Consider the following 14,323-nt stretch of genomic DNA (forward strand, 5'->3'; position numbering starts at 1 on the left):
AGAGGAAGTCGGGACCTGTGTTGAGAAAAAAGAAGGGGGACCGGGGTCAGGAGCGCCCCCGCCTCCCGCCTCCCCCCTCCCCCCGGGGTTGGGGGGGCCCGAGCAGAAAGCGCCCAGCTCGGGAGGTGGATGAATGTGGGAGAAAATGGAGACCAAGACGATCGTGTACGACTTGGACACGTCAGGGGGGCTGATGGAGGTAAGAGTAGCCCTCCTCATCCCCTTCCCCCAGCGCCGGGAGGGACCTCCGCCCTCCGCCCCACAAAGCCGGTCCTGAGCTTGCAGCGCAAGAGGGCCAGGAGAGAGGGGAGTTCTTCCTCACCCAGACTCTCCCATCTTTGCAATTTGGGGGGACCGAGCTCAGCCTCCGAGGACGTTTGCAGCAGTTTCACCTACCCGCCGCCCTCCATTTGCTCTCCCGATGCACCAACCCACTCCATCTCGTTGCACCAGCGGGCCTCCCCACCCCCTTCTTGTCGGCCCCTTTGTGCTTCCCCCAACACGTCCGGGTACTGGGCTTCAGGCCTCTCCCGAGCCTGGCTTTGGAGTCCCCCACTGTCCATACAAGGAAGTGGCGAGCAGGGAACCGCGCACTCTCTCCCCATCCCCCTACCCTGATTCTCCCCATTTGGAAGAAGCTGTTCTCGTTGTGCTGCAGGAACACGGTTAGGGTGGGCTCTCCCCGGTTCCGGGGGCTGAGAGGTTCTGGGAGCAGACTGGATGGGAGGAAGAAGGACAAAAGAGGGGAGAGGAGTGGGTGACGGAGAAGCCGCGCCGGGGGGCAACGTACAGCCCGGGAGCTCCGAGTGTGCACACACGCCGTTTGTATGTGTGTGCAGCAAATCCAAGCTCTGCTGGCTCCCCCCAAGACGGACGAGGCAGAAAAGCGGAGTCGGAAGCCTGAAAAGGAACCCCGGAGAAGCGGCAGGGCCACCAACCACGACAGCTGCGATAGCTGCAAAGAAGGTGGTGATCTCCTGTGCTGTGATCATTGCCCTGCCGCCTTCCACCTCCAGTGCTGGTAAGGCCTGCGGACCCCTTTGGGGTCCCCTGGCGGACCCTTGTCGGGAGCATTCCTTCACCCGGCCTACCCCTGCCTACCAAAATAACGGGTGCTTGCAGCCGCTAGTTGATTTTCTGTAGCCGCTGGGGCAAGTGCCTCCCCGCCCCCAGGTGCCTGTCAGGATCTGGCCGTTTGAGCCTGTGGGGATCTGGCTGTTTGTGGGGGGGGGGGAGCAGCGATGGGTCCGAACCCCGAGATGAGGATTGGGAGGAGTGAGGAGAGCCCCATCTGGGACTGGAAGTCACTAAGGAGCTGAGACTGAGCCGGCAGGGCACGGCCGGTGGTGGCGGGGGAGGAAGGGGAGGAGCTCCGGGCCCTGTGCGGCTCGCCTGCCCGCGCGCCTTCCACCCTCGGGCTCCAGCGGGCTGCGCTGTCCTCCCGGGAGGTGAGCGGAACCCTCGGGCGCCGGAGCTGCCCTGATCCAGATGCCAGGGACCCGGTGTCCGGGTGCTTGCGGCTATAAGAGAAATCATGGAGGGTGTCTCTCGAGTCCGCCTCTTCTCTGCCTCTCTGTTTACAATATGGCGACCTGCCTTTAAATTATATTTTTATTCTCAGCGCCATTTTGGCTGCATATATGATTTGCAAACGTCTCCCGGGGAACGGCAGGGGTAGCCCCGGAGTCCTTTCTGCAGAAGCTCCTAGAAGGCCTAGGCTGGGATCTCGCCGCTTTGGTCCCCTTTCTCTGCGGCTGCTTGCCCCCTGTTGCCTCTCGAGGCTGCCTCCCTCTCTTCCCTCCCCGCCCCACGCTGCCACCTCTTAGGAAATCGGGCCGGGTTAGACAATTAAAATTGCCCTTGGGCCCCGATTTCACTTATCCACTCTGGATCGTTGAGCCCTTCGTTACAAAATTCTTTGCTGCTGGGGCTGGATAGTCTGCAGTGGCTTCACGAGGGCATTTTAAGGAGCAGAGAGCTGGAAATCTGTGCGCTTTTTTTTTTTTAAGCCCCCCATCCTCTTACTAACGCGAGGGGAGGAGAGAGGCCGAAGGAGAGGGAGGGACCTGAGTTGATGGTCCGGAGCTTGATCCTTCTCGGCAGCTCAGCCCTGAACAATCCGGCCAAGAGTTTATACTGCAGCTTCTGCCTGGAGAAATCACCTCTGTCCTCCGCAAAAAATCCCACATCTGCGCAGGGAACCCAGATATGGTCTCGTTCTGTTTTTCAGCAACAGTTGACTGAAACGGGCATTTGTGAAAGGAGACAGTCTGCAGAGAGAGCGGGAAAGGGGCTGTTGGCTTGTTCACACCCCTTTTTTCGTGTTGTCTTTTTTAGTCCTCTTTTAAAACTTAAGCAGTGAGGTTTTCCTTAAGCGCTCAGTTCCATTCAAATTCTGTCTCTCGGTTTGTGGAATAGTGCCTGCTGTATGTTTGTATTAATTGCAGGTTTTCGAGCACTTATTAAACATATGATTGATCCTGGGCAAATTAAGTCTGTGGTCATAAGCTATGTGGGAAGCTCTGGTTACCATTCCCCAGATCCTTTTGTCCAGGAGGGCACCTCATCTTGGCTTGTAATGTTGTAGGGACAAAAATAATTATCTTGAAGGAAGCTTTGCTTCTAGCTTTAAATTTTTTATTATGAAGTGACTGATACCAGCAGGAAAGGTGTGTGGGTTTTATCCTTTGATTCCTATAAGATGTAATCACCTGGAAAAAAATAATCTCTGCAAGTTTCCTCTGCTGTTTTTTAGAATAGAAGCAATTTGTACTTGGATTTGTTGAGTTTCTCACCAGTTTTTCCCAGTTGCTTAAATTTTTATTGTGCTTACTTTACATGTACCAGGACTGAATTGTAGATTGCTTGATTTTAACTATGGGTTAATGTTTTACCTCTAGGATAAAGTTAGTGTCTCACTCAATATGGGATCAAGAATAGGGATCCCATATTGAGTGAGAATTTTATAAACTACTTATTGTTTTTAGTCTCATTTGTCTAATAAAGGTGAAATTGTTTATTAGAAGCTTTAGGCATGGAAAAGGTGTATTGTTTTGCCTGACATTGGGCTTTTAAATTATAAAAATTAACCTCTATGCTTTTAATTAGATAAGTCTAAGTCTTGTCAAGTTGTACAATTAACAATTTCCACTGTAGTTGGGAGGCGAGAGGGAGTGAGGTTTTTTTTTAGCTGTTGGTGAGATTCAGGCTTGCCCAGACTGCATTTCATTGAATGCTTTTTATAAGACTATGAATGGGAACTGGTAATCAGAGATTTGAGAATCCTAATAAATGAGGCAGGGTTTGTTTCACATCTCTAGTTCCCCCTTTGAAGATGCCAGTACTGAATGTACCATTAACTTACCTCAGTTATTATATAAATCACAAAACATTCTAGATATTGGTACAAAGACAGGAAGCCTTCTTTCAAGTGTAGCTTATCCCACTTTCCTGCCTCCTACCCTGTGCTCTTTCCAGCGCAAGTGAAGTGCTTCATTAACTGTCTCAACCAGAGTGGCTAGGTCAAGCAGTTAATGGTCTCAGAAAATTTTGATTCCTGAATGTGCTCACATTAATTTGTCCCATTATTGCCTTCTTGTAACCTGTGGGAGTGAGGTTAGAAAGTATGGCTGTATTTTCTCTTCCCTTTTTAACTAGCTAAGACTAGATTATTTAGATAAGCACAATGTGATAATTTTCCTTATGTACAGAATGAACAGGAGTCAAGATGGAGTTTTGTAAGCCCCGTAGGTTTACAAACTAGTGCTGCTGTAGGTCTCCATTGAAAGCTCTGAGACAAGTCCTTTGCAGTGGCTAGTGTGCCTTGCCAGCTTGGCTCACAGTGAACCGGAACTGGTAAAATGTTCCAGAAGTGATTCTAGACAGACTTGACCTCCTGGGTTTAGTGACAGCCACAAACACAGGGGATTTTTTCTAAGATAAACTACTGAAGGAAATGATTGGTCAAATAAGCTGTTTTAATTGTCTTGTCTTATCTCAGGGGACAGTGCTTTATATGATGAACAGTCCTTTTCCCAATTAGACTGAGGGTCCTATTTCTGGGTTTTCTGTAATGATCTGGGTGAGGAAATGAATCTTTCTGTGCTCAGTACCATTACCTCACAGTAAACTTGAGGAGCTAATGATGTTTTCGTCTTTGTTTAAGTGATAGTGTAATCGTTTTATCCAAGTTTAAATGGTTATCAATTATTCAGAGTGATAGCAGGGATTACTAAACCTGCCCCTGGAGAATTGGAAAGAGATATGTTTTTAAGTGTTCCTCGGTGAACCTGACTTTTATGATAATTGTTATGCCATAATTTGAGCCTTCTGAAAATGCTGGTCTCCATGGACTGGTCCCTAAAAAACCAGTTTAAAGAAATTAGAATGACTGGTGGAGCTCTAGTTGCCGCTGACCCATCTTTCTGTTTGAGACGGATAAAATTGTCCTCACTGATACAGTGAGTACCGTAGGGCATTGTTAATGAGGCTGACTAGGAACTGGATGGTTTCCTTTGATTGCTTTCTTATGACATTTTGCTCCAGACTGAGGGACCAAAACTGTCTGATTGAGAAGTGCATCTACCTCAGCAGACCTCAGCGTGGTTGCTTCCTGTCAGACAGATTTCTGTAGCATTTGCCTCCGCATGTTATATTTGGAATTGTTGGCCGGCTTTCCTCTCTCTGGAGTTGGCAGCAAGATCCAAAATGAGGTTTTCGAAGAATGAGAGTAAAAAGGTCTCTGTGCACAGGCAAAACTAAGCTCAGCTAGTTTTGCATATTTAATTTTTAGTGAGTCATAACCAGGAAGGTTTCACACTTAGAGTAGAAAACTGCCTTGCAGAAAATCATTGCTGTGTGAACTTTTTTTTTTTTTAGAGAGAGAGAGAGAGAGAGGCAGACAAGGACAGACAGACAAGAAGGGAGAGAGATGAGAAGCATCAATTCTTCATTGTAGCTCTTTAGTTGTTCATTGATTGCTTTCTCATGTGTGCCCTGACCGGAGGGGCTCCAGCCAAGCCAGTGACCATGGTTCATGACTATGATACCACACTCAAGCCTGCAACCTCGGGGTTTCGAACCTGAGTCCTCTATGTCCCAGGCCAACACTCTGTCTATTGCAGCACTGCCTGGTCAGACTGTGTGAACTTTTAAGGAGGTGGTTTTTCTGATTTTGTTGTGTTTAGCTCCTCATTAGAGTAGTGTCAGGCAAATGATGAATTAAAAAAAAAAAAACATCTATCTTATGAGTCTGTTGTTTCTGACATTGCAAGTGTTTGGAGGCCTGGCACTGAAAAACTAGAGGTGACAGCATCAGGACTCCCTCCCTTCACTCTGCCCCCTCAGTAGTGAAATGATTTGTTGTTCAGTAAACCTCATTTGGTTTTATGTGTATTTTATGTATTTACTTTTGCATTTGCTATGTTGCATTGAAAGCTGGGGTTTGTGGTACTGTATTTTTTTTTTTTTTTTTTTTTTCATTTTTCTGAAGCTGGAAACAGGGAGAGACAGCCAGACAGACTCCCGCATGCGCCCGACCGGGATCCACCCGGCACGCCCACCAAGGGCGAAGCTCTGCTCACCAGGGGGCGATGCTCTGCCCATCCTGGGCGTTGCCATGTTGCGACCAGAGCCACTCTAGCGCCTGGGGCAGAGGCCACAGAGCCATCCCCAGCGCCCGGGCCATCTTTGCTCCAACGGAGCCTTGGCTGCGGGAGGGGAAGAGAGAGACAGAGAGGGAAAGCGCGGCGGAGGGGTGGAGAAGCAAATGGGCGCTTCTCCTGTATGCCCTGGCCGGAATCGAACCCGGGTCCTCCGCACGCTAGTCCAACGCTCTACCGCTGAGCCAACTGGCCAGGGCGTGTGGTACTGTATTTTTAAGTGGTCCACTCGAACAGGGAGGGTCCAATACCATTCAACTCAGTATCACGTGCATGCTTTGTAAACCTAATGTGGGTCTCAGGCTAATTCTTGTGACATGAGTGCTTTAACCAAAGATAAGGGATAATCACTGTTTAAAAATATAAGAATAATATTTGGTATGAGTTGTTTACTCACAGAATGTTTGTGACATAGAAGATTTTGGTTATGAAAGGAAGCATAAGAAAATTAAAAGTGAAAAGTGAGGTAATACTCCTCAAAAGCAACAGTTTTGAGGTTGCTGGTTCAAAACCCTGAGCTTGCCCGGTCAAGGCATATATGGGAGTTGAAGCTTCCTGCTCCTCCTCCCTTCTCTCTCTCTCTCTCTCTCTCTCTCCCTCTCTCTCCTCTAAAATGAATAAATAAATAAAAAGAATTTTTTTAAAAAAGTAACAGTTTTTGTTAAGGCATGAACTTAATGGTACTGTTCTGTAAAACTTTTTTCAAAATTAATTATACTCAATAAAAGATAGGATGCAGTTGTAATCTCATCTATCCCCTGTTGTTGCTTAAGGCTCTCAAAGTACTTCACAGATGTGCTCCACTAATACATTAGGACTATTTTTGACCTTTGTAAATAACTGTGTATTTTTACATATGTAAACGTGTAAAAGACAGGTTAGGTACAGCCTTTATTTTTGATAGGGAGATGGATTTGTGTTTGTTTTTAATTCTTTTTTTTTCTTTTAAAGGTTTTACTTGCCTGTCTGATCAGGAGGTGGCGCAGTGGATAGAGCATCAGCCTGGGGCACAGAGGACCCAGGTTCGAAACCCTGAGGTCGCTGGTTTGAGCATAAGCTCAGCAGCTTGAGTGTGAGGTTGATGGCTTGAGCGTGGGATCATAGGTATGACTGCGGACCTTTAGCAGACAGAGTAACCCCTTGCTCAAGCCAGCGACCTTGGGTCCACACTGGTGAGCTTTGCTCAAACCAGATGAGCCCGCGCTCAAACTGGACCCTCGGGGTCTCGAACCTGGGTCCTTCACATCCCAGTCCGACGCTCTATCCACTGCGCCACCGCCTGGTCAGGCTGATGTTTCTTATTTGTCTCCCTTCCTGTCTTTCTCTCTCTCTCTCTCTCTAAAACATACATACATATATACATAAAAAAATTTTTAAAGATTTTACTTACTGATTTTACAGAGAGAGTAAGTGGGGTGGAGTGAGAAGTATCAACTCAGAGTTACTTCACTTTAGTTGTTCATTGGTTGCTTGTTGCATGTGCCTTGATCGGGCAAGCCCAAGGTTTCAAACAAGTGACCTCAGCATTCCAAGCCAGGTGCTCTATCCACTGTGCCACCACAGGCCAGGCTGTTTGGAATCTTAATAAAAGTATATCTCCAAGGGAATTTTTTGAAAGCTCAGTCATAAAATAGAGATAAATTATTTATTTTGAACTGAAAAGGGATTCAAATAGTCACTCTGATGTTAAATGAAACACTGGTTTTTATTAAGCTTTGAGTCAAAGTACAAGTAACACTCAAAAGAGCTCAGTGGGTTTTCAAGGTTCATCCTAATAGGATTTATCAGTACTTACCCATTTTATGGCTGAATACCATTCCATGTGTGGATATAACACATTTTATTTATGCCTTCACCAGTTAGTAGACATTGGGTTGCTAATACTTTTTGCTACTTGTGTGCAAGTTTTTGTGTGAACATCTGCTTTCACTTCTTTTAGGTATATATCCAGGAAAGGAATTGCTAGGTAACTCTTACATTTAAGATTTGAGGAATTGCCAGACTATTCTCCACATCAGTTGCACCATTTTACATTCCCACCGGCAGTGTATAAGGGTTCCAGTTTCTCTGCATCTTTTCCAATACTTGTTATTATCTGACCTCTTTATTAAAGCCATCTAAGTGCTGTCACATTGAGATTTAGATTTGCAATTAATTGCTGACTAATGATGTTGAACATCTTTTCATGTGCTTATTGGCCATTTATATATTTTCTTGGAGAAATGTCTATTCAGATCCTTTGTCCAATTTTAATTGTTACTTGCTTTTTTATTATTGAGTTGTAAGAGTTCTTTATATATTCTAGATCAGCGGTTCTCAACCTGTGGGTCGTGACCCCGGCAGGGGTCGAACGACCAAAACACAGGGGGTAGCAACCCACAGGTTGAGAACCGCTGATCTAGATACAAGTTCCTTGTCAGATAATATAATTTGCATGTATTTTCTCCCATTCTGTGGGTTGTCTTTTCACTTCCCCTGTTTTTTTGTTTTTCAATTTTTGAGTCTACTTTTTTTTTCTTTTTTTTTTTTTGTATTTTTCTGAAGTTGGAAACAGGGAGGCAGTCAGACTCCCGCATGAGCTGGACCGGGATCCACCCAGCACGCCCACCAGGGGGGCGATGCTCTGCCCATCCGGGGCGTCGCTCTGTTGCGACCAGAGTCGGTCTAGCGCCTGAGGCAGAGACCATGGAGCCATCCCCAGCGCCCGGGCCATCTTTGCTCTAATGGAGCCTTGGCTGCAGGAGGGGACGAAAGAGAGAGAGAGAGAGAGAGAGAGAGAGAGAGGAAGGAGAGGGGGAGGGGTGGAGAAGCAGATGGGCGCTTCTCCTGTGTGCCCTGGCCGGGAATTGAACCCGGGACTCCTGCACGCCAGGCTGACGCTCTACCACTGAGCCAACCAGCCAGGGCTGAGTCTACTTAGAAAAGGGTGATAGATTTAAGCACACTTTAATGTCTATGCCTATGTGATCTATGTAATGCCTGTGAATCAAGGGTTTCTTCTGTGAATTCCAGTCAGGATGGTGTATCTCAGTGGAGAGAACCTTATAATATGCTTTGGTATGCTGCTGTTTCAACTTTTCTGAGTGACCTTTCTTAACAAAGAAGTCTGAGGCTATAAGTTACCCTAGAGCAGGGGTAGTCAACCTTTTTATTCCTACCGCCCACTTTTTTATCTCTGTTAATAGTAAAATTTTCTAACTGCCCACCAGTTCCACAGTAATGGTGATTTATAAAGTAGGGGAGTAACTTTACTTTATCAAATTTATAAAGCAGAGTTACAGCAAGTTAAAGCATATAATAATAATTACTTACCAAGTACTTTATGTCGGATTTTTGTTAAGTTTGGCAGGATAAATCTTTATAAAACAATTTACTATATAGTTAAATCTATCTTTTTATTTATACTTTGGTTGCTCCACTACCACCCACCATCAAAGCTGGAACTAGTGGGCAGTAGGGACCAGGTTGACTACCACTGCTCTAGAGATTTAAAAAATCCACCAGCCTGACCTGTGGTGGCGCAGTGGATAAAGCTTCAACCTGGAACACTGAGGTTGCAGGTTCAAAACCCTGGGCTTGCCTGGTCAAGGCACATATGGGAGTTGATGCTTCCTGTTCCTCCCCCCCTTTCTCTCTCTCTCTCTCTGTCTCTCTCCTCTAAAATAAATAAATAAGGGCCCTGGCTGGTTAGCTCAGCGGTAGAGCATCGGCCTAGTGTGCGGAGGACCCGGGTTCGATTCCCGGCCAGGGCACACAGGAGAAACGCCCATTTGCTTCTCCACCCCTCCGCCGTGCTTTCCTCTCTGTCTCTCTCTTCCCCTCCCTCAGCCAAGGCTCCATTGGAGCAAAGATGGCCCGGGCGCTGGGGATGGCTCTGTGGCCTCTGCCTCAGGCGCTAGAGTGGCTCTGGTCGCAACATGGCGACGCCCAGGATGGGCAGAGCATCGCCCCCTGGTGAGCAGAGCGTCGCCCCTGGTGGGCGTGCCGGGTGGATCCCGGTCGGGCGCATGCGGGAGTCTGTCTGACTGTCTCTCCCTGTTTCCAGCTTCAGAAAAATGGGAAAAAATAAATAAATAAAAAATAAATAAATAATGTTTAGAGGAAAAAAAAATCCACCACCTGGCCTGACCAGGCAGTGGCGCAGTGGATGGAGCGTCGGACTGGGTTGTGGAGGACCCAGGTTTGAGACCCCGAGGTCGCCAGCTTGAGCGTGGGTTCATCTGGTTTGAGCAGAGCTCACCAGCTTGGACCCAGGGTCGCTGGCTCGAGCAAGGGGTTACTCAGTCTGCTGAAGGCCCGCAGTCAAGGCACATAAGGTGTCGAAACGAAAAACTGATGATTGATGCTTCTCATCTCTCTCCGTTCCCTGTCTGTCTGTCCCTATCTATCCCTCTCTCTGACTCTCTCTCTCTGTCTCTAAAAAAAGGGGGGGGGCGGGGAGAATCCACCACCTGCCTTAAGGCAGGTTACCTACCCAGACCCTCCAGCTGCAATAAAAAATTTCTGTGTGTAGGCCATCTCATACTTGGGGACCCTTGTTTAAAGAGGAAGATTTTAATTGCCTCAGCTTGATTGGTAACAGCTTGAGGTGGAAGTAGCTACAGATCAATTAATGAACTGTCTTTTGAACTGGTTAATAAGGACAAAAAGGTTTTGTACACTGCAGTGAACTCGCCTTTATATGTTTGTGTGTGTCTTTATGTAAGCCCAGGTAGCAGCAAATAGGGAGAGAGTGCAGAGAATATTTGCCTATAGGTTTTATGTAACTTATAAAAAGAAATAGTCTGGCCCTGGCCCATTGGTTCAGTGGTAGAGCATCAGCCCGGCGTTTAGCTGTCCAGTTTTGATTCCCGGTCAGGGCACATAGAAGAGGTGCCCATCTGTTTCTCTCCCCCTCTCCCTCTCTCTTCTCTTTCTCTTTCTCTCTCTTTCTCTCTCTCTTCTCCTACAGCCATGGCTCTGTTGGAGCAAATTGGCCCCTGTTGCTGAGGATGGCTCCATGGCCTCCACCTCAGACACTGAGAGCTCCGTTGCTGAGCAACCGAGCAGTGGCCCAGATGGTCAGAGCATTGCCCCTTAGTGGGCATGCCAGGTGGATCCTGGTCAGAGCACATGCAGGAGTCTGTCTCTCTGCCTCCCGCCTCTCACTATATTTAAATAATAATAATAATAATAATAATAATATTTGGCCTTGATGCTCCCAAGAGGATTTTGCTACCTAGAAATGCTTAACAGAAATGGGTACATCTTTTTTTTCTACAAGTGACAGGGCAATAAGAATATAGATAAAGCCGAATGTTGTTTGTTTTTGGTTATGGGTAAGAATATTGAAATCACCTCTGAACTTGTCCGCCCCTTGCACGTATACCTATTCCTCAGGTGTGCTGGGTGTGTAGTTAAGCAGGCCACCTTAGTGGGAGATTCTCGTTGAGGTTATGATGTCATTTATTATGATAATAAAGCACAAACTTCTAGAAATGCACTCTTATTTTAAGGTGCCAGAGTTTTAAGTCACCAGAGCAAGGGGGGAAAAGTTTGTTTTCCCACCTCCACTGTGCTTTTCCTTTGACTCCGAGTCCCTAGGGAGTACAACGTGGCCAGCTGCATTGCCATTCAATGAGTGACACTTAGAAGAGCATCTCTGCATAATGCTATCCTCCCAAGAGACAGGACAGGAGTACAGCTGTCCCCCTGCCAGTTTCCTGAAGGAGGAGGACATTGTATTCAGTGCAAATACTAGACCAAATTTCAGAAAGGCACTTTGATATTACGGATTTGTCACCATGCCCAGGATGCATGCACAGGTCACTAGCTGACTGTTTTTCCCATAATTTAAAAACAGTTAAGAACAGTAAGAAGGTGACTCCTTTTTCTGCCTGCTATTTGTGGATACCAAAATCCTTATCCTTCAAGCCTAATGTCATTTCTAAATCTAGGTCTCAGCAAATAAGAATAAAGGTGTGCCTGACCAGGCAGTGGCGCGGTGGATAGAGTGTCGGACTGGGATGCGGAGGACCCAGGTTCGAGACCCTGAGGTTGCCAGCTTGAGCGTGGGCTCATCTGGCTTGAGCAAAAAGCTCACCAGCTTGGACCCAAGGTTGCTGGCTCGAGCAAGGGGTTACTCGGTCTCCTGAAGGCCCGCGGTCAAGGCACATATGAGAAAGCAATCAGGCCCTGGCCGGTCGGCTCAGTGGTAGAGCGTTGGCCTGGCGTGCGGGGTACCCGGGTTCGATTCCCGGCCAGGGCACATAGGAGAAGCGCCCATTTGCTTCTCCACCCCCCCCCCCTTCCTCTCTGTCTCTCTCTTCCCCTCCCACAGCCAAGGCTCCATTGGAGCAAAGATGGCCCGGGCGCTGGGGATGGCTCCTTGGCCTCTGCCCCAGGCGCTAGAGTGGCTCTGGTCCGCGGCAAAAGTGACGCCCCGGAGGGGCAGAGCATCGCCCCCTGGTGGGCAGAGCTTCGCCCCTGGTGGGCGTGCCGGGTGGATCCCGGTCGGACGCATGCGGGAGTCTGTCTGACTGTCTATCCCCGTTTCCAGCTTCAGGAAAAAAAAAAGAAAGAAAGCAATCAATGAACAACTAAGGTGTTGCAACAAAAAACTGATGATTGATGCTTCTCATCTCTCTCTGTTCCCTGTCTGTCTGTCCCTATCTATCCCATCTCTCTGACTCTCTCTGTCTCTGTAAAAAATAAATAAATAAAGGTGAAGTTTTAGTACATTTATGTGGGAGGCAAAAGACACTGAGGGGTACAATAAACACTGATAAAGGGAGAAATTATTGACTTTATCCATCAGCAAAAATGAACTTATACATAGAGGTGTTGGTGAATTCACAGTAAGCAAATTTCAAGTACACCTTGCAGATTGATAAAATTTTATAAGTAATGAAAAATTCAACTCATTTAAAGAGCTCTTTTCCCTTTTGTAGTTGTGTATTAAATGCTCACTAAACTATAGTCTCTGACTTACATTGACCACCTTATAATTTTTTCACTTTATGTTAGTCCAAAAACAATACATGTTCAGTAGAAACCAGCTTAAGCCCTGATGTTCAGTAGGTTAGGTGTATTAAATACATTTTCGATTTATGATATCTTCAGCTGACCAAGGGTTTATTGGGATTTAACCCCATCATTAAGTCAATGAGCATCTGTACTTGAAAGCCAGAGGCTGACCCATCTCCTCTGCTAACCGCTGCATAATACCTAGTGGTATTACGAATGAGAGACGAAAAGATAAACACTGTTTGAGGAACAGAAATTATGTCTTGATTCTTCCAAGTGGGTAGTGTCTTTGTTAACACAAATGCGCAATGTCCATTCCTTTCCCCATTAATTGCATTTGCTTTCCTGTAGCTTTGATGTTTAATCTTTGCCTTTCCCATTTTCTGACAAATTGCACAGCATATCTCTCAGAAAGTATTTCCCAGTCTTGAAAGAACAAAAGACAGAAACTGCAGGGTAAGGGGAGACTACTCTTGAACCAATCATCAGTCTATCCCGTGGACTTGGGTTGTGCGTGAGGCTCTTTTCGAAATAAGCTTGAGTGAGCAAGGACGGACTCTGCAGGGATGAGGAACCTCTCAGTATTACTAGAATTCCAGAGTGGAATCCTGTTTGTGGCAACACAAGCACATTTCAGGCTTTTATTCAGCTGTGATATTCAGAGGGATGTTGAGTATTCTTTCTCTCTGGTCTGTCTTTCTGCAGAGAACAGAGCAGAGAAGCTGATTAAATGCACAAAATTTCTAGTGAGTTTAGGTAAGTTTCTGCATTATAAACCTGGGCAGTGCAAAGCTACTCTTTTTTTTTTTTTTTTTTTTAATTTTAGTGAGAAAGGAAAGGGGAGAAAGAGAAGGAACATGAATCTGTTCCTGTATGTTCCCTGACCAGGGATTAAACCGGCAACCTCTGTGCTTCAGGACGATGCTCTAACCAGCTGAGCTATCTGGCCAGGGCAATGCAGAGCTACTCTTGTTCTGCTTTCCACCAGTCATGGGCTCCTGTGATGAGCTGGTAACCTTTTTTTTTTTTTTTAATTTTTATTTATTCATTTTAGAGAGGAGACAGAGAGACAGAGAGAGAGAGGAGAGAGAGACGGGGTAGGAGCTGGAAGCATCAACTCCCATATGTTCCTTGACTAGGCAAGCCCAGGGTTTAGAACCGGTGACCTCAGCATTTCCAGGTCGACACTTTATCCACTGCGCCACCTATGAGCTGGTAGCTTTTTGATTCACTGAACGCGGGCATTTAATCAGTAGAGTTCTACTTGTTGGTTTTAACGAAACTGGAAACATTGGAGGGGAACTGTACAATGAACTATTTCCATTGACAGTCATCAGTTATTGGTTAAAATATGTCATAAAAATTTTACACCATTAATCTCATTAAATGTGTATAAGCCTGTAACTTTTCTTTAAAACCTATAATTTTTCATAGTTCTAGGTTTACCGCATTCAACTTTCTTTGATCTTGCTTGCCATTTTTTAAAAGAGCATCTTAAATTAGGGAGAATTTCATCACTAATTTTGGCCTTCTGATAAACATTGTTTTGTTTTTTTCTTGTTTTCTTTATTTCTCTGTCGTTTTTGTGGTTTTGCCTGGCATAGATGACACTTAGCCATTTTAATTTAACTCTAACTCCTAATTCCATGATATCAGAC

General features: G+C 46.2%; 1 protein-coding gene across 2 annotated transcripts in view; it reads left to right on the forward strand.

Annotated features, from left to right (window-relative positions):
- Positions 1 to 62: 62 nt before the first annotated feature.
- Positions 63 to 14,323, forward strand: part of PHF12 (PHD finger protein 12) — a 50,728-nt gene continuing 36,467 nt past the window's right edge. For both annotated transcript variants that reach the window (XM_066263178.1, XM_066263179.1), the window contains exons 1-2: positions 63 to 199; positions 840 to 1,021. In XM_066263178.1, coding sequence (XP_066119275.1) covers positions 134 to 199; positions 840 to 1,021 — 248 coding nt within the window. In that variant the 5' untranslated portion in view covers positions 63 to 133. The remainder of the gene's footprint in view (positions 200 to 839; positions 1,022 to 14,323) is intronic.

Source organism: Saccopteryx bilineata, chromosome 2, assembly GCF_036850765.1.
Source record: "Saccopteryx bilineata isolate mSacBil1 chromosome 2, mSacBil1_pri_phased_curated, whole genome shotgun sequence".
Lineage (NCBI taxonomy): Eukaryota > Metazoa > Chordata > Mammalia > Chiroptera > Emballonuridae > Saccopteryx > Saccopteryx bilineata.